This window comes from Calonectris borealis, chromosome W, assembly GCF_964195595.1.
Source record: "Calonectris borealis chromosome W, bCalBor7.hap1.2, whole genome shotgun sequence".
Lineage (NCBI taxonomy): Eukaryota > Metazoa > Chordata > Aves > Procellariiformes > Procellariidae > Calonectris > Calonectris borealis.
Window position 1 is genome coordinate 32,069,835 of NC_134351.1, and position 21,116 is coordinate 32,090,950.

General features: G+C 42.2%; 1 protein-coding gene across 1 annotated transcript in view; it reads right to left on the minus strand.

The window, feature by feature from the left end:
- Window positions 1-1,244: 1,244 nt before the first annotated feature.
- Window positions 1,245-21,116, minus strand: part of LOC142074954 (terminal uridylyltransferase 7-like) — a 51,134-nt gene continuing 31,262 nt past the window's right edge. The window contains 14 exon segments of the mRNA XM_075135966.1: window positions 1,245-1,406; window positions 1,584-1,660; window positions 3,595-3,871; window positions 3,873-3,924; window positions 8,033-8,145; window positions 8,619-8,710; window positions 8,813-8,860; window positions 9,553-9,730; window positions 17,359-17,462; window positions 18,608-18,758; window positions 18,889-19,258; window positions 19,260-19,755; window positions 19,758-19,988; window positions 20,328-20,508. Coding sequence (XP_074992067.1) covers window positions 1,245-1,406; window positions 1,584-1,660; window positions 3,595-3,871; window positions 3,873-3,924; window positions 8,033-8,145; window positions 8,619-8,710; window positions 8,813-8,860; window positions 9,553-9,730; window positions 17,359-17,462; window positions 18,608-18,758; window positions 18,889-19,258; window positions 19,260-19,755; window positions 19,758-19,988; window positions 20,328-20,508 — 2,532 coding nt within the window.

Here is a 21,116-nt window from a genome sequence, read left to right on the forward strand (position 1 = left end):
TGCCGATTTAAACCATGACAGTGCACTTGGTGGGTAATGTGGAAGGATGGGGAAGTCCGATGTGTACCTCAAGGGCTTTTAATCCTGGGTGAAAATAACCCGTGATTTGAGTTGTATGATGCCAGTGTTACATGATGCAGTATATCACCACTGGTGTGGCTGACATATGTCAAATGTATTACAGCATGAACCCCTTGCTGCTAGCCAGGCTATAAGCAAGAGGAGGAGTTCATTGCAATGTTGAACCCTATGGCCTGGTCCAAAGGGACCAGGGGTGGAGATTGTAATGGATATACTTTTAAATTATTGTAACCCATGATTTGAGTTGCTTGTTATAGGAAGTACTACAGCAGGAACCACCCGAACCAATGGAGGACGAGTCTCACAAGAGGCAGTGCAAGTGCAGCAGTGACCCGACCTGAGCTGGCTTTGGTGCCAAATAACTCCATGCAACACACCACCTCTCCTGTCCTGAGTGACCACTGTAACAGATGGAGCCCAAAGTCATGGACTAAATGAATGCAGTGGACATTTTATGGACATTTTACAGGTGTGGTCCATAGACTAAGGGAATGATATCTGTGTATATATCAAAGGATGGGAAGGGCTGGGGTGTGGTTAATGAGGATCTATTGAATAGCGTGGGACCTGGTATGGAATAAGGGGTAGAGATTGTACTGGTTTTGGCTGGGACAGAGTTAATTTTCTTCATAGTAGCTAGTACGGGACTATGTTTTGGATTTGTGATGAAAACAGTGTTGATAACACACTGATGTTTTAGTTACTGCTGAGCAGTGCTTACACAGAGTCAAGGCCTTTTTGTGCTTCTCACACCACCCCATCAGTGAGTAGGCTGGGGGTGCACAAGAAGTTGGGAGGGAGCATAGCCAGGACAGCTGACCCCAACTGGCCAACGGGGTATTCCATACCATATGACGTCATGCTCAGCATATAAGGCTGGGCGAAGAAGGAGGAAGGGGAGGATGTTTGGAGTGATGGCGTTTGTCTTCCCAAGTAACCCTTACGCGTGATGGAGCCCTGCTTTCCTGGAGACGACTAACCATCTGCCTGCCGATGGGAAGTAGTGAATGAATTCCTTATTTTGCTTTGTTTGTGCACGCACAGCTTTTGCTTTACCTATTAAACTGTCTTTATCTCAACCTATGAATTTTCTCACTTTTACCCTTCCGATTGTCTTCCCCATCTCACTGGGTGGGGGGAATGAGTGAGTGGCTGTGAAAGGCTTAGCTACCTACCGGGTTTAAACCACGACATGGGGAAAGTAAGTTAAAAATACATGCTTCTACACAGATTTTCTGAATTGAAATTAAGAGATACAAACCTGATTGGAGACTCAGAACCACTTTTCCTTTTTGTTTCTTTTTTTCTTCATGTATAAGCATTCCCTATAAACAACATATACACAGTGATGGATAAACAAAATTAAATTATGGCATTCCACAATCAAAAATAAAAGTGTCTCCTTGAAAGCTTAATTAAAGCTATTGTTAGTTATTTATATGGGCTTTAGAATATTTAAAGAAAAAAAACAAGACCCAGGAAAAGGGACATTTGGTGTTTACCTGATTTAATTTACCAGCATGTTTGGCAGCACTGGGTAAAGAAGGGGATCCACACAACAGTTCTGGTTTTGAATCACCTAAAAATGTCAAGATATAACAAAGACTTGCTAATTTGAAACTAGTTTCCCTCTCAGGTATCATAAGATATAAAAATACCAAAATATTTGCAATCTACCTTCATAGCATCTAGAAGGTAGGACACTTATTTTCCTCAATTTTATAATGTGGAAAATAGGCACAATGAGGTGAGATGTATCTCACCTATAATTAAGCATCTAAGTTAGGAACCTACAATCAGTTAAACTCAGTATCTTTTTCCAGATTCAACAGAGGGAGACAGGGACTTATCTCTGTATTTTCAGTCATTCTCTGAAGGTCCCTGTCTCCCTCTGTCCATAGTCCAACAAAATGTTTGTAGCACAGCAAGGAACAAAATTAGATGTCTTAGGTCCAGTTCTTTATAGTGCTCTACTCATCTAGAAAGAACACTTTGGACACTAAGGAAAAAACCCAACCCAACACATTTTCTTCATCAAATTCAAAGATTTTTTTTCCCAAAATACAATGAGCCAAAACCTCCCATTCCAGAATTCATGATTTTTAGACACATATACTGTACAGTCTCAGCACAGTTCCCAGATACTGAATGGGATAAAATACAGAAATATCAGTGACTTCAGAACAGTCAGACCTATTCCCTCATCTTAGCCAACTGTTATCATGGCAAATGGAATGGTAGTCTCTTTGAGCATTTCTTGCTAAGTCAAAGATACAGAAACTCAGAAGTTCAATTTAGACTTGACATATACCTTCAAAAGGACAGAAGCTGAATGCAATGTGGCTTGAATTTTTAAACATCTCTTTTGCCCATCCAATACTTCTGGACTGGTTTATCAAAATAAGAATACTTTTAAATATTTTGAAGGTTCTAAATACATTTGCATCATTTTCCTCCCACTTCTAGTATCTTGGTAGCATAATCTTACGCCCTCTTACACCAAATACATCTGATACTTAAGAAGAGTCTCCTTATTTAAGCAGGACAGAACATTTTTCCTAGTAGAGGAGAGCTGTTTTCAGATTATGTTTATGCAAAGGATTCCTATTTGTTACTTTAAGAGGTCAAATAATGAATAATCTGTAAAGCAAACTTTTCTAGCATGAATTTAAGTGTTTCTAGGGTTACCTAAAAGGAAACTATAATACTGTGTTCCTTTGGAAACTAACTAAAATTTCATTTTATAAATTTTCATTTCTATCTTATAGTGATTTTCATTTACAAAGCAGATGATGAGAGATCTTATCTGAAGGATGACTTAGCTACTGCTTATTCACTATTTCTTTTAAGTCTGTCAGTCGGGACCTGGGTTTTGGGGCATTTTTTCCAGTTTTTGGATGTTTAAGCCAAAGTTGCAAATTGGCTAAGAGAAAAATAAGATAAGACTGCTGTACAGAGTATCCCTCTGACTGCTGAGTTGGGAGGAATGTTTTTTATTTCATTCACAATATTTTATCTGAGCAATTTATACAGTCATAGTGACTTTAGAGTATTTATGAAAAAGTCTGTTTCACGTGATGTGAAAAGCTATAGGCTAGCTTTTATTGCTACTGTGATGCACTGAAAAAGAATCTGTAATTTGAAACGTTAGCAAACTATTATATAATGATGACAATGGAAGAATTTTCAACATATTAGAAAGTTTCTTTCTTTACAAGCTTTACTTTCTTTCCTTTCTATACAAGCATCTTACCTGCTACAAGAAACCACGCCAAATCTCCCAGGATACACCAATATTCTGAAAGGTAGGTGAAGATGAAGGGAAAACTGACCATATGTGACTACATTTTAAAAAATAAATTAGCATTTATGTCATGCCATTCATAGCAAAAACCTTATCCTTAAATCAACCCTGTTAAAAATAGCAAAAAACATAAGAAGAAAATCAACTCCATCCCAGCCGAAACCAGGACAGCTCTGTTTAAACTACTCAACTATATCAGAGTTTCATACCTACAGCTCCTTTATACTGTGGGCATTTTTTTTTAATGTGACCTTCTCTTCCACAGATAAAGCAATGTTTTTCTCTTAAGCCCCTGTCTTCCAGGAGTTTCCACTTCTCTGCTGATTGCCTGGGATTCTTTTCTCTTCCAGTTTCCACTATTCCCCTTGCTGCTAGTTTGCTCTTCTGAGGTGTACATAGTTGCAACTTTCCCTCCTTGATTGAGCTCTCTTTTTCTGTTGTTTTATTCCAAGTTTCTTTGTCCTCTTTGCTTCTTTTCTCTTTTTTTTTCTGTGTAACTTTGTTTTTTGATACCTTCAAAATCATGTTGCCACCTCAGTCTACAGGAGAAAAATGATGCAGAGTTCATAGGCTTTACATCTATGCATGGAGGGGGAAAAAAAGTGCTGTGTATAGACAATATAATCCTAGTGTATTTCTTCAGAGGTTTAAATAATGTGAATTAATGTATCTATTCCTTTGACTCTCTTAACAAACAGTGTTACACTAATGTAACATACATTTAATAATGTAACTTAACAATTAGATTACAATACAGCACTAAAATCTAATAATTACATCTAAACAAATATAATCATAATGCAGATCTAGATATGCTGGAGCTGCAAAAGAAAAGTGGAAGAGAAGAAACACCAAACAAAATGCTAACAAATCATAAAAACTGAGGCTATATTTCTTTTTCTCTTACTTGTACACTACCATCAGAAATCTAGCTTCTTTCCACTAGTCTGAAACTGTGTTATACTCACAGTATTTCTAAAAAACTTTTTTAATGGGAAATGCTTCTAACATTTTACATCACTTAAAGATCTAGCAGTGGAGACCCAGGTATCACTGCTGAACTGGTTTTATTTAACTTCATCCATGACTTGGAGGAGAGATCAGTGAAACCTCCACATCTGAAGATGATACTAAGCTATTTCGGTCAGTCAGATGCAGCACTTAATGGCGAGCAACTTGAAAATACATCACAAAACTGAATGAACGGGCAAAAAGGTGGTGGATGAGCTTCAATGGAGATAAATGTAAGGTAATGTATCCAGTGAAAAATAATCTAAACCATGTCCATATGATGTTGAACTGGGAGCTAGCAATTAAATCTAAGAAAGAGAAGAGACCAGGGGCTGCCCTGTGCCGGACAGAGCCAGTTCCAGACAGCTCCAAAGCAGCCCCACCACTGGCCAAAGCTGAGCCAATCAGCAACGTTGGTAGCGCCTCTCTGATAACATATTTAAGAAAGGGTAAAATACGCTGCACAGCAGCAGCTGAGAGAGAGTGAGAAAATGTGAGAGAAGCAACTCTGCAGACACCAAAGTCAGTGGAGAAGGAGGGGGAGGAAGTGCTCCAGGTGCTGGAGCAGAGATTCCCCTGCAGCCCGTGGTGAAGACCATGGTGACGCAGGTTGTCCCCCTGCAGCCCATGGAGGACCACACTGGTGCACATATCCACACTGCAGTCCATGGAGGACCCCACACGGGAGCAGGTGGATGTGCCCTGAAGGAAGTTGCAGCCCATGGAGAGCCCAGGCAGGGGCAGGCTCCTGACAGGAACTGCGGCCCATGGGGGATCCTCGCTGGAGCAGTCTGTTCCTGAAGGACTGTACCCCATGGAAAGGACCCATGCTGGAACAGTTTGTGAAAGACTGTATGCCGTGGGAGGGACACCACGCTGGAGCAGGGGAAAAGTGTGAGGAGGAAGGAGTGGCAGAGAGGAACTGTTATGAACTGACCACAATCCCCATTCCCCATCCTCCCTGAACTGCTTGGGGTGGGGGGAGGAGACAGAAGAGTCAGGAATGAAGGAGTGAAGTTGAATCTGGAAAGATGGGGGCTTGGGGGAAGGTATTTTTAGTTTTGTCTTTGTTTCTCACCATCTGTTCTGGATCTGGTTGGGATGGAGTTAATTTTCTTCATAGCAGCTCGTATGGTGCTGCGTTTTAGATTTGTGACCAAAACAATGCTGATGATAACACACCATTGTTTTAGCTATTGCTGAACAGTGTTTGCACAGCATCAAGGCCTTCTCTGTTTCTCACTCTCCCCGCCCCAGTGAATAGCTTGGGCGGGGGTGTGTGCACACATGGTTGGGAGGGGACACAACCAGGCAGATGACCGAAACTAACCAAAGAGATATTCCATGCCATATAATGTCATGCTCAGCAATAAAATGGAGAGGAGGAGGATGGTTTAGGTAGGTAAGCCATCTTTTTACTTGGGAACTTGCTGGGCATCAGTCTACCCGTGGGAGGTGGTGAGTGACTGCCTTTGCATCACTTGTTTTATTTTCTCTTTCTTCTTCCACTTCTCCTTTGCTTATTAAACTGTCTTTATCTCAACCCATGAGTTTTCTTGCTTTTACTCTTCATTTTCTCTTCCCTCATCCCACTGGGGGTGGGGGGGAGTGAGTGAGTAGCTGTGTGGTGCTGAGCTGCCTACCGGGGTTAACCCACAACACCATCCTACTCTATTTTTAATTGGCAATAAATCAAATTAATCTTCCCTAAGTTGAGTCTTTTTTGCCCGTGACAGTAACTGGTAAGCAATCTTGCTGTCTTTATCTTGACCCATGAGCTTTTTCCATCTTATTTTCTCCCCCGTCCTTATGAGGAGGGGGAGTGAGAGAGCGGCTTGGTGGGCAGCTGGAAGCCAGCCAAGGTTAACCCACCACAAGAAGGTACAAAGGCAGCTAAAATGTCTTAGGCAGCAACTGTCTTAGGAGGAGATAATAAAAAGGTTTGAGACTCTTCAACTCGGAGAGGAGCCAGAGGGTAAACACAATCATGACTTAAAAACCTCAAAGCAGTATCATTACTAACTAAATCCGACAATACTATGCCTGTGGAATGTTTGATGAAACTAAAATGAGTTTGGTTTAAAACAGATTTTAAAAAATACTATTTTACACAGCAGTTAGCATACTTCTGGAACTGGTTGCCACAGAAGATTAAGGAAAACAGGAAAAACAGGTTCAGGAAAAAAAAAAATGTACAACTGCAGTCCACAAATGAATATTACAAGAACCAAGGCAGGTATGTGTTCTAACATCTCTTATACAGCAAATGAAGATGTTGGGGGAATACAAGAGAAGAGACTGCAGAAAACAGCCAACTAGCATGCTCTCCATAAACAGCATCTCCTATTGCCACTGCTGGACGAAGGATTCAGCTAGATGGGTCAGTGGTCTGAACTCATAAGGCATTTACATTCTTAGAATTGAAATCCCATTGACTTTTGCTCTAATGTTGTATACAGCATAGCTGCACATGTGAAATGAACTGGGGTTTCACTCCAGAATGCAGGATTAAAGTGCATTGGAAACAGCAGTTTAGACATTGAGTGGATTTTCACAGCACCATCAGCATTCTTGATTTTCAACCTATCATCAGCTAGTATACTTACATTTGGTGAAGTTGAATAGATTCCTAAACTAACAATCTTAGCAATATTAGCTCACAATTCTCTACAGTTTTATCAAAAAGGCTACTTTAACTAGTCTTTGTACACCAGCTTTTTAGCTACTTATATAAAAGCGTAGGAGATTTTTAATTACAATTAAGATATATAGATTCCAAACAAAGGTCAGATTTCCCATTCACCTTACAAACGAGCACAAAGACTTTCATGATTTTGTTCTTTTGAAGTTTTATTTGCTGATTTTCACTATTTTAGAAACATTAAGTCTTTAAAGTGCTTTAGTGCCTTTACTTGGAAAAAAAAATCAATCAGTTTTAAGATTAGACATTTTATCATATAAAGAGCAGAAAATCAGTTTAGCATTCATTTGCTACAGGAAGGTATTTACCAAATTTTGGACATCTGGTTACTGAGAATCAGGAAGCCTTCTCTTGGATGTAAACAGGACACTGTTCTGATCTATGTGTGCTTGAAAAACAGTCATGCTGCGATGCACTTGTCTTGCTTTTTGACATGAATGGCATGATTCTGTGAACATGACAAAAATGTATCTTGCTGGGAGCACCAAAATTCTAGAAATAGAAGCTATTAAATGAAAATATGCAAAATGCTTTCATGAGCGCTCTTCACAGCACACAGTCATTCAACTTAGCATTTAGATTCTCTTCAACTACTGCTTTCCTATATAAAGCGCAGAATCAGCATTATCTCCTCAAGCTAAACGAAGAGGATACTGGGTGAAATGTGTTTTGTAGTCTTCTATGAAAAGATTCTGTGAAAAAAACCACTAGAGATGATACTGGCAAAAGTTTAGTGGTGACTCAACACAGACCAAAAATTTAAAAACACCACCGCTTGCCCCTCCACTGCCAAAACTTTTATTGATACATTTTCATTTTAACAGTAAAGAAATAATCTGTAGCATGTGCAATTTTTGCTTTAGCATTATTATTCTAATCTTCCTTTCAAACAAAGCTAAGGAAATGTTCCACATAGATCCTAAAACTATACTCACTTTCTTCTCATGGGACAATCTTTCATGAAATGGCCAATTTTACCACAAGTTCTGCAGCATCTATCATTCAGTGCCAATTCTCCTTCTGTAAGTACCTCTGGATCAAAGTACTCCTCAAAAAGAAATCATGCATTTAAAAAAGCAAATCAACACACTTTGGAATCAAGACAGATAAACAATAAAAGAATAAATCTTGTGTGTGTAGCTGAACTCATGAAAGACCTGATGAGATAACTGGCCACTGCTACCTCTTCTTTAAGGGCAGCCTACTAACCACAAGTTCTGCAAGCTATTTTTTTAAACTGCAGTTTTAAAAAAATGGTAAGCTATTTTGATAGGTACTAAAATATATGATAAGCCTGTACAATGAAGCCCTGACTTGATTAGTATTCTGCATGTCACATTTTACATGCAAACTCAGTAATAACTCTCATACTAAAGATTTGTTAGAGTATGATTGAAACTTAAAAGAGAAGAGCATAAAGAGAGCGCAACCATATTCCCACAAGCGATGCCTTATACACCATAAGAGCACGTGCACGTACATACTGCTCCTAGAACTCCCACATCCCTTAAAGCAACTTACCATTTTTTACGAATATTCTTTAGGAAATATTTTTATAGGGGTACCAAATAACCTTCTCCCATTGATAAAAGCTTTCATTATAAAATTTGTCACTGGGGAAAAAAAAGAAAACATCATCCAAACATCAAACTATCAAAATAACATCTAAGACAAGATCATCACTTTAGGCCCAAATTTGTGAACAGAAAACTTACTTTTTCTTGACAACCCAGCTCCAAGATTGTGGTTCAAATCAAAAGGGTCTGTATAAAAAGCATTATAGACATGACTCAAGTCCAGGGCAAGATCATCAATGTATATATATATATGAACAATTGATGGCAGCTATTCCTGATGCAGAATTAATATACTGAAATTAAATTCTTCGCAAATTTATTGAAAAAATTTCACTCCAAGGACAAAGGATAACAGCAGTTCATCTCTGAATTGACTGAAATATTATAAAAGAATAAGTTGTGTGTGAGGGCAGGAGAGTAAAAATCTTTTCCATAAAAATCAGATGGGCCAAAAAAATCATGGCTTAGGGAACATTTCTAAAATGTGTCAGTGCATTTTCTTGATACACTATTAAGTAATACCATGGTCTGTAATACATACACATGGTATAACAGTCATATAAATATGGTCTCAAATAAAGTTAATATTAGTGAGCAAAACCTCAATTGCATTATAGCTAGTTTCTTCTCCAAAGCATTTGGTTAAATCTATTTCTAAGTCAGTTACTGTTATTACACAAAGTATGAAGTTTGCTTTGCAACTTCTTTTCAGATGGAAAAAAAGTCCCAAACCCAAAACTACCAAAGATTTCAAAATGTGCAAATAACAATTTCTAATATAGTAATAGAAAAATAAAATTAAGCCACGTGGAAAAAACAAATTTTTCATGTGGGCACTAAAGCAATTTCACATATCCATATGCTTTATGTGATTTTACCTTCAATTACAATGTATTTGGAAGTCCACTGCTTCTTGAAAGTTGTAAGCAGATTTTTTCTCCTAATGCGGATGATATGTTCTTTAAAATCAAATTCTTCTGCATAGAAATGGAGAAGTCCCAGACACAGCTGCCCAACAGATTCAGTGTTTTTGCCACAATCTGGCCAAACAACTGACTTAAAATGATAGAAATATTTATTTTTCCAATACTTATATAAAGCATAATAATTTTCATAACTTGAAAATTCAAACTACATAATATTTATAAAGAAGCATGATTGAGTTACTCCAGAATACCTCTCTCCCCTTCATAATTAGCATTAATAATGCAATATTGACTTGAAAATGGTCAGTGTTTTTTTAAATAATGAGATTAAAAACAAACGTGGGGAATTAATAATACTTCTAAAATCAGCTTTTGCCTATTATCAAAAAGAACTTATTAATTCACTTTTACTGTATTTGCCCATTTAATACAATATTATTCAACTGGATTAAACAAACTATGACTACATATGCAACGGATATTTGTAGGAGGTTTCTCCACTCAGTAATGTGACATAAATAACAATTAATCATCATTAATACCTTAAAATAATTTGCCGTAGTTTCACCCCAGCCAGCAGCTAAACCCCACACAGCCGCTCGCTCACCCACCCCCCCTCCAGTGGAATGGGGGAGAAAATCAGGAGGGCACAAGTAGGAAAACTTGCGGGCTGAGATAAAAACAGTTTAATAATGGAAATAAAACGAAGTAGAACAGTAATAATAAAAATGATAACAACAACAATAGCAGAATATACAAAGCAGGCAATGCACAATGCAACTGCTCACCGACCACCAACCGTCTGTCACGAACTGGGGGCGAGCCCCACCCCACCCCTGGTTTTTATACTGAGCATGATGTCACATGGTATAGAATACCCCATTGGCCAGCTGGGTCAACCACCCCGGCTAGGCTCCCCCTGCCCCCAGCTTCCCCCGCACGTGGCAGGGCATGGGAGGCCAAAAAGAGAAATGAAAAGTCTCCGGTGAAAGCACCACCCAGCAAGGACCAAAGCATCAATGGGCCATCAACACTCCTCTCATACCAAACCCCAAACACAGCATACCCCCCAAGCTACTGGGAAGAAAGTTAACTCTGTCCAAGCCAGAACCAGGACAGTATCCACCCCTTATTCTATACCATCTACACCATACCCAGGTCTCACATTTTCCAATACATTCCAATTAATCATCACCACTTTTCCTGCCTTTTGATATATACACACACAGAGATATCATTCCCTTAGTCTATGGGCCATCCCTCTAAAATGTCCATTGAGTTCATTTAGGCCAAGACTTAGGGCTCCATCTGTCATAACAGTCTTTTAGGACAGGAGACATGGTGTGTGGTGTTGCACTGTTGCATGCTGAGGCCAGTTCTGGTTCCATTGTCGCTGCGCTTGTCCGGTTCTATCATCGTTGCACTTTGCTCAGTATGATCGGAGTTCATTCTTCATTAATCTGGGTGATTCTTCCTGCAGTACCATTGATATGACATACAGCAAGCATAGAAGTGATGACATAGAGTATTATATAGTAATTAACACCATACAATCCAGTTCATTGGCTATTTTCACCCAAAATCAAATCCCCTTGAGGTACACACCGGAACTCCCCATCCTTTCGCATTACCCACCAAGTGCACCCAGGTCCTTCAGCAAAAGCAATCCCACGGATGGGTTTTCCCTTGCCAGAGGCAGGAGTAACCCAGACTGTCTTCCCCAGCATATTTCTTATGTGCACGACAGGGACTCTATCCCTATATACAGTACGTAAAAGTTTTGATTGGACAGGGCCAGCTCGAGTGAAAGATCCCCTGGTGTTGACTAACCAGGTGGCTTTTGCTAAATGTGTATCCCAATGCTTGAATGTCCCACCACCCATTGCTCTCAGGGTAGTCTTTAGCAGTCCATTGTATCGTTCGATTTTCCCAGAGGCTGGTGCATGGTAGGGGATGTGATATACCCACTCAATGCCATGCTCTTTGGCCCAGGTGTCTATGAGGGTGTTTCGGAAATGAGTCCCGTTGTCTGACTCAATTCTTTCTGGGGTGCCATGTCGCCATAGGACTTGCTTTTCAAGGCCCAGGATGGTGTTCTGGGTGGTGGCATGGGGCACAGGATATGTTTCCTACCACCCGGTGGTTGCTTCCACCATGGTGAGCACATAACGCTTGCCTTGGTGGGATTGTGGGAGTGTGATATAATCAATCTGCCAGGCCTCCCCATATTTATATTTCAACCGTCGTCCTCCATACCAGAGAGGCTTTACTCGCTTGGCTTGCTTGATTGCAGCGCATGTTTCACATTCATGGACAACCTGTGCAACAGTGTCCATGGTTAAGTCCACCCCTCGATCACGAGCCCATATATATGTTGCATCTCTTCCTTGATGGCCTGAGGCATCATGGGCCCACCGAGCTATAAATAATTCACCCTTATGTTGCCAGTCCAGATCCACCTGAGCCACTTCAATCTTAGCAGCCTGGTCCACCTGCTGATTGTTTTGATGTTCTTCAGTGGCCAGACTCTTGGGTACGTGAGCATCTACGTGACGTACTTTTACAGTCAGGTTCTCTACCCAGGCAGCAATATCTTGCCACAACGCGGCAGCCCAGATGGGTTTACCTCTGCGCTGCCAGTTGTTCTGCTTCCACTGCTGCAACCACCCCCACAGGGCATTTGCCACCATCCATGAGTCAGTATAGAGATAAAGTACTGGCCGTTTTTCTCATTCAGCAACGTCCAAGGCCAGCTGGATGGCTTTCACCTCTGCAAACTGGCTCGATTCACCTTCTCCTTCAGCAGTTTCTGCGACTTGGCGTATAGGACTCCATACAGCAGCTTTCCACCTCCGATGCTTTCCCACAAGGCAACAGGACCCATCAGTGAACAGGGCATATTGCTTCTCATTTTCTAGTAGTTTGTTATACAGTGGGGCCTCTTCAGCACGCGTCACCTCCTCCTCTGGGGATATTCCAAAATCTTTGCCTTCTGGCCAGTTCGTGATCACTTCCAAGATTCCTGGGCGACTGGGGTTTCCTAGTCGGGCCCGTTGTGTGATCAGCGCGACCCACTTACTCCACGTAGCATCGGTTGCATGATGTGTAGAGGGGACCCTCCCTTTGAACATCCAGCCCAGCACCGGCAGTCGGGGTGCCAGGAGGAGCTGTGGTTCAGTACCAACCACTTCCGAAGCAGCTTGAACCCCTTCATATGCTGCCAATATCTCTTTCTCAGTTGGAGTGTCGTGGGCCTCGGATCCTCTGTGTCCCCGACTCCAAAACCCCAGGGGTCGACCTCGAGTCTCCCCTGGTGCTTTCTGTCAGAGGCTCCAGGTAGGGCCATTCTCCCCGGCTGCGGTGTAGAGCACATTCTTCACATCTTGTCCTGCCCGGACTGGCCCAAAGGCTACTGCATGAACTATCTCCTGTTTAATTTGTTCAAAGGCTTGTCGTTGCTCAGGGCCCCATTTGAAATCATTCTTCTTCCGAGTCACTTGATAGAGGGGGCTTACGATCTGACTCTAATTTGGAATATGCATTCTCCAAAAGCCCACAATGCCTAAGAAAGCTTGTGTTTCCTTTTTGCTAGTTGGTGGGGACATGGCTGTTATTTTGTTGATCACGTCTGTTGGGATATGGTGATGTCCATCTTGCCATTTTATTCCTAAAAACTGGATCTCCTGTGCAGGTCCCTTGACCTTACTTTGTTTTATGGCAAAACCGGCCTTCAGAAGGATTTGGACTATTCTCTCCCCTTTCTCAAAAACAACTTCTGCTGTGCTGCCCCACACGATGAATTGCAGGTGTTCCGGAGCCTCACCCTGTTCCAGTGCGGTGTGGATCAGTCCATGGCAAATGGTAGGGCTGTGTTTCCGCCCCTGGGGCAGTCGGTTCCAGGTGTACTGGACGCCCCTCCAAGTGAAGGCAACCTGTGGCCTGCATTCTTCTGCCAAAGGGATGGAGAAGAACGCATTAGCGATATCACTTGTGGCATACCACTTGCCTGCCTTTGACTCCAGCTCGTATTGGAGTTCTAGCATGTCTGGCACGGCAGCACTCAGTGGCGGCGTGACTTCGTTCAGGCCACGATAGTCTACTGTTAGTCTCCACTCACCATTAGACTTTCGCACTGGCCATATGGGACTGTTAAAGGGTGAGCGAGTCTTGCTGATCACTCCTTGGCTCTCCAGTCGACGAATCAGCTTATGGATGGGAAGCAGGGAGTCTCGGTTGGTGCGATATTGTCGCCGGTGCACTGTTGTGGTAGTGATTGGTACCTGCTGTTCTTCATCCCTCAGCAACCCCACAACAGAAGGGTCCTCCGAGAGACCAGGCAAGGTGGACAGCTGTTTAATTTCCTTCGTGTCCAGGGCAGCTATACCAAAAGCCCACCGGTACCCTTTTGGGTCCTTGAAATACCCTCTCCTGAGGTAGTCTATGCCAAGGATGCACGGAGCCTCTGGGCCAGTCACAATGGGGTGCTTCTGCCACTCATTCCCGGTTAGGCTCACTTCGGCCTCCAATACAGTTAGCTCTTGGGATCCCCCTGTCACTCCAGAAATACAAATGGGTTCTGCCCCTTTATAGCTTGATGGCATCAGGGTACACTGTGCACCGATATCTACTAGAGCCTTATACTCCTGTGGGTCTGATGTGCCAGGCCATTGAATCCACACAGTCCAGTAAACCCGGTTGTCCCTTTCCTCCACCTGGCCGGAGGCAGGGCCCCTCTAGTTCTGGTCATCGTATTCACTACCCACTTCTTGTAAGTACGAATCAGAAGTCCCTTTATTAAGATCGGAAGTGGAATCAGCCCTTCTGCTCTTTCTGGGGAACTGCTCACTGGAGACGGGAGCAGCAGTTTTTCTGGAAGAACCCCCTTGTGTCATTGTTTTTCCTTGCAACTCACGTACCCGTGCCTCTAGGGTTGAGGTAGGTTTTCCATCCCACTTCCTCATGTCCTCTCCGTGGTCACGCAGGTAAAACCACAGGGTGCCCCGGGGTGTGTACCCACGATGTCTCCTCTCTTGAGCAGAGGGACGCTTACTCCTAATGGCTGAGATACTGGCCCGTACAGGTGGGGAGTAGGACATAGCCTCTCTGAGTTGCTGGAACTCCCAGGACAGTTTCTCCACAGCAGAGACACAGGCCCGTAGGGAGGAAGAGAGACTTTCTTCGTATTGCCGGAGTTGGCCAGCCAGTTCATCCACCGTTTGTTCCTCTCCGTCTTTCCAGGTCATTATTGCCAATGAGTTTGCATGTGACGTTGGTGCTCTCCGTACAAATTTCTGCCACATGGGTCGGGTGCATTTGACTTCATCTGGGTCTTTGGATAACTGCTCGTTGTTCAGGTCATCATAAATCACTTCCAGCATGGCTAATTCCCTCAGGTACTGGATACCTCTCTCCATGGTGGTCCATTTGCCTGGGCGATATATAACATCTTCCTTGAAGGGATACCTTTCCTTCACACCTGACAGGAGTCGCCTCCAGAGGCTGAGGACTTGTGCTCCTTGTCCAATTGCTTTGTCAATGCCCCCTTCCCTAGAAAGGGATCCCAGCTGTTTGGCTTCCCTACCCTCTAATTCCAGGCTACTGGCCCTGTTATCCCAGCATTGGAGCAGCCAGGTAACAATATGCTCGCCTGGACGACGGCTGAAATCTTTCCGCATATCTCGCAGCTCACTCAGAGGTAGGGATCGGGTGGTTACCATCTCATTTATGGCTTCTGTCTCTTCCTCCTGCCCTCCTCGTGATGGCCCTGCTTTTCCATCATCGCTTTCTAAACGACCTGTGTTCCGCTTCCAAGATTTCTTCTTCTGTACAGGGGCGACGGATACCAGCAAGGATTGGTCCTCTGGTTCAGCCGCAGTGCTCGTCTCAGGGGTTGGAGTAGCCACAGTGCTCGTCGCAGGGGTTGGAGTAGCCACAGTGTCTGTCCCGGTGGTTGGAGTAGCTGCAGTGCCTGTCGTTTTGTCATCAGAACTGGACACCTTCTCTTCCCCTTGAGGGTTCTGAATAGTGTTGAACAGGGCTCGGTAGGCATGGGCCAGGCCCCAGCACGTTGCAGTATCCTGGGTCTCTCTGGAATTGCCAGGGTGACAGCATACGTTTTCCAAATATTTTACTAGTTTTTCAGGATTCTGCGCTTGTTCAGGGGTGAAACTCCAAAACGTTGGAGGTGACCGCTGTCCTAGGCACTTGCCCATACTATCCCACACACCCTGCCACTCATAACTATCCAGCCTCAGGGCAGATCTCTGGGTGGTGTTCTTAAATAGTTGTTTAACCTTAAACAAGGCCTGAAACACATTCAGGAGACATAGCAATAGGAACATGCTGGTTTGAACATCCCAAGGATATTCAAAATCCTCAAGAGCTATTGTAATCAGCCTGGAGGAGAAGGGGAAGGTGAAGGAAGATGTCTCCCCTGTAAATTGGCTCTCCAAGGAGAAGAGGTAAAAAGTGTAATTATTAATAGTTTCCAACAGATAGCTCCACGAGAACAGGAATGACGGCAGTGCTGAGTACAATCTCCTGACCAATAATTTTATCATAACATAAGCCAGTGTTACACAGTGTAGGAAGGCGATGACCTTAATCCATTTCCCAGAGATGATAAACCCCACATAAATACTGATAATCAGCAGTATAGACAGCCAGTAAGGTGCTACATACCAAAACTCCCAGAACAGATCCGACAAATCTGAGAGCAAATAAACCAACATTGTGGCCAGCGACTACTAAACTGATATAATGAATGCTTATAACAAATTTGTTTTAACCCGTTCGGGTCAGATGTGTCATTATCTCAACCCTTCGAGCCCCACGTTGGGCGCCAAAAAGGCCTGTCGTGGTTTAACCTGGCAGGCAGCCAAATACCACACAGCCGCTCACTCACTCCCCCCCGCCACAGTGGGACAGGGAGAATCGGAAGGGGAAGAGTGAGAAAACTTGTGGGTTGAGATAAAGACAGTTTAATGTAACAGAAAAGGAAGGGAAAACAATAATAATAATAATAATAATAATAATAATAATAATACTAATACTACAATATACAAAATGAGTGATGTACAATGCAATTGCTCACCACCTGCGCTGACCGATAACCAAGTAGCGATTGCTACTTCCTGGAACACGCCTACCATTCATATACTGAGCATGACGTCACATGGTATGGAATACCCCGGCAACAGGCACCCCAGGTTTGAGTAGCCGCAGTGCTACTGGCTGCTGGCAGGCAGAGGCGCCGACAAGAGAAGTGCCTCCGGCAGGGGAAGTGCCGCCGGCAGGGAGGCGCGCCAGCAGGCAGGGGAAGTGCCGCCAGAAGGCGGGCACACCAGGAGGGGGAAGTGCCGCCAGCAGGGCAAGTGCCAAACTGAAAGAGGGTAGGTTTAGATTGGATATAAGTAAGAAATTCTTTACAATGAGGGTGGTGGGACACATAAACAGGTTGCCCAGAGAAGTTGTGGATGCCCCATCACTGGAAGTGTTCAAGGTCAGGTTGGACGGGGCTTTGAGCAACCTGATCTAGTGGAAGATGTACCTACCCACGGCAGGGGGGTTGGACTAGATGCTCTTTAAAGGTCCCTTCCAACCCAAACCATTCTACGAAAGTCAAATAAAAAGCTTGTACTCAGAAATCTAAAATTGAAATAGATAATTGGTTGATTATCGAACCTCAACAAAACAAGCATTTTAGCCTCATGAAGCCGCCCCACATTTTCCTGTTAAAAAAAAAGGAGATAACCTTACCAGAGTGTTATATAAACTGATGTCTACTTCAAGACCACTTCTGATATGGAGGAATTTGACAATTGGGACTTTAGCAGTTGTTATAGGCAAGACATTTCTTAGACCTAGAATGAAATCTTACTGAATGACTGCAATACTCATAACACAATCAAGTGCGCTACAAACCATCCAAAACTGCAGTAAAAATGTTACAAAATATAATTTTTGTATCAGCTAAGATCTTATTTCAGTTATATTTTAATATTGATTTTAGGCATTTGTCAGACACTATGAATCTACTAAATATAATATAAACAAATATACATATACCCCCCAATAGACTGAAGTGCAACGGGCACTGCGGCTACTCCAACACCCGCGACGGGCACTGTGGCTACTCCAACCCCTGCGACGGGCACTGTGGCTACTCCAACCCCCACGACAGGTACTACAGCTGAACCAGAGGTCCAACCCTTGCCGGTATCCGTCACCCCTGTACAGAAGAAGAAATCTTGGAAGCGGAACTCAGGTCGTTTAGAAAGGGATGATGGAAAAGCAGGGCCATCACGAGGAGGGCAGGAGGAAGAGGAAGAACTCGTAGATGAGGCGGAAACCACCCGATCTCTGTCCCTGAGTGAGTTGCGAGATATGCGGAAAGATTTCAGCCATCATCCAGGTGAGCATATTGTCACCTGGCTGCTCCGAAGCTGGGATAACGGGGCCAGTAGCCTGGAATTAGAGGGGAAGGAAGCCAAGCAGCTGGAATCCCTTGCTAGGGAAGGGGGCATTGACAAAGCATTTGGACAAGGGGCACAGGCCCCCAGCCTCTGGAGGCGATTCCTGTCAGGCGTGAAGGAAAGGTATCCCTTCAAGGAAGATGTTATATATCGCCCAGGCAAATGGACCACTATGGAGAGAGGTATCCAATACCTGAGAGAACTAGGTGTGCTGGAGGTGGTTTATAGTGACCTGGACGACGAGCAAGCGCCCAAAGATCCAGATGAAGTCCAGTGCACGCGACCCATGTGGAGGAAGTTGGTACGGAGTGCACCAGTGTCGTATGCCAGTTCGTTGGCAGTACTGTGCTGGAAAGAGGAAGAAGCACCAACGGTGGATGACGTGGTTGGCAGACTCCGGGAATATGAAGAAACTCTCTCCTCCTCCCTTGTCTCGGCTGTGGAGAAACTGTCCTGGGAGGTCCAGCAATTCTTTTCTTCCCCACAACAATATTCAAAGGGAAAAAAAAAACAAAAACAAACAAAAAACTTACGGTAACACTGGACACAAATTTGATCTAAAATAAATGAAAATTTGGGTGTCAGCGCTGGCAACGGCTCTAGCTCAATTTTCCTGAAGTCTTCTGGACAATCACTCTTTAAGTGACCTTCCCATCTGCACAAGCTACATACTACTGTAGGAGACTGTATGAACAGAAAGCAAGATTAGTTTTAAAAAAAAAAAAAAAATCTTTTAATGAATTTGAGCAATATTTTCATAGAACTAATAATAAAACATAAACATATTGCTTATTTTCTGATAAAGTTTGCTTACCTTGCCCTTAGTAAAAGCTGGTTTACTGAATTCATAAAATTGTTCAGATTCTAAACACTGTTCTATTGCTGTGTTCTCTTCAAAAAGGCTTCTTGTCTCAGTAAGATCCTCTTGGCTCAAATTGATCCTCAGAGGTCCATCCACATTTTCTTTGATATGTTTGTTTTCATATTTAATGGGGATGGACAAAACTTTCTCAGACAGTGCATCCTCATCTCCAGATCCAGTGCATGCGTTATCTAGCTCACCTTCAGCTCTTATGATACCACCACATTCTGTCTGATTTAGAAGACTTGGTTCTTCCATTTCATCATTCGAGCTAATCATTTCAGATATCCGATTCTGTATTGATGGTATGAATGTTTGGGGATTCAACCAGTTTATCAGTACCTTCAGTGCTCTCCTCAATGCTAATCTTATCATCCATTATATCACTGTACTCTAAGTCAAACTCATCACTCCCTGTAAGTGCAGGGTTTTGAAAACCTTTTAAGTCTGAAGTACTACATGTCTCTATATCATGCTCATTCACTGTAACATGGAGATCTCCAGTTTCACTGTCTTCATCTATTCCCTGATCAGCAGTCATCAAGATATTATTCCGTTTTCTTTTTTGTTCACGTTCTTCCTCTTCTTCCTTTTCATTTTCCTTCTCTTCAAGACTTGGTTTAAAAACCTCATTATCTCCAGAAATAACTTCTTCAATTACACAGTCTGTATCTTCATGGGCAGTTCCCAAATGACTTGTATCATCAGCCAGTTCTTCTGTCAAGCTTTCTGAGACACCACACAGTTTTGAAGGATCAATTCTATAAGCTCGAGGGATACTTGTACTCTTGATTATTATGCAATCTACTGCTCTGTTTTACCATCCACGTTTTGCAACTCAGAATTTTCATGCTTTACAGCATCTTTTCCACAGTCCAACATTTGGGATTTCTCCTCATTGGTGTTTGGAGGGGTTTTTTTGCTCAATTTTGCAGGTTTTTTGTGAGGCAAGGCAAAATACTTATAAGTTACTCTCAGAGGATGAAGAATACATTCATACACTAGCTGGCTGTTCAGAGTTCTTGCCACATTCCTTTTGACTGCATATGGGTCTAGTAGAAAGAAGAAGTGAGCCAGCAGTATAGGAGTTAACTTTTTTAAAAAAATAATATACTTATATCCTTACAAAATTTAAATATACTACCATCAATTACTATGTGTAGGGACATAACATCTGCGAATTGTGCTGAAAACATTTTTTTAAAATGTACTTAATAACATTTGATAACACTAGAAAATACCCAAGAAAAATATTGATTTTTTCAAAACATATTCTACTCTACTGTTGTGAATCACTGTCCAATATTAAAAAAATAAGTGATGTCAGTAGCCAAGACAATACCCTAGAAAGTTAAAGGTAATAGCTCTTTAAATTTTTATGATAAACATACCTTCCACAGCAATGCGCTTTTTAGGCCAGTCCTCTGATTCATGAGACATCGTTTCTTTGAGTCGCATGCTAATAACCAAATCAGCCAAATTAAACTCCAAGGCATAGAAATGAAGTAGTTCTACCCAGAGCTGTCCAACAGGTGCTGAACACTGGTGTTCTGAATCAAATACTAAGGGAGCCTGTCAATTACAAAATAAAAGCTTAAATAACATTTAATGCATATATAGGTATTTAGCTATAAAAATAAATAAAGCTGCTAATCTAGAATATGCACTTGTTAATAATGTCATATAATTTGATTTCATTGTAGTCCATCTGTAATGTAATATTACAAAATTTATAGTTGCCTCCATATTCCAATGCTCATGTCTCAACATGGAAGATTAATACTTTACCCAAATAAGAAAAACTGCAATAAACAAAATTTAAAGAAATGGTATGAGCAAGGATTATAAAAGTTAAAAATGTCAGACTGTAGTAATGGTTGAAGAATAATATCAGTGATTAATAACAATGCCTATTAAGTGTTTTTTGTCGTAATTAGTATATTTCCAAGAAAATATCACAGAATATCTAGATTGAGAGAATGGATATACCTTATTTGTTAGCAAAGCCTAAATTTGAGATATAGTGTCTTTGTCTTAGCACATTACCAATGCATTAAAATAGAGTTTTTAATTATATAAACCATATACTATAGAACCTTTGCCTCATTCAGTGCAGAGAGTGGAGAGGCTCTGGGGATGAGTCAATCACAAAGTGAAGCAAGCAGTTAATTGAAACGTCC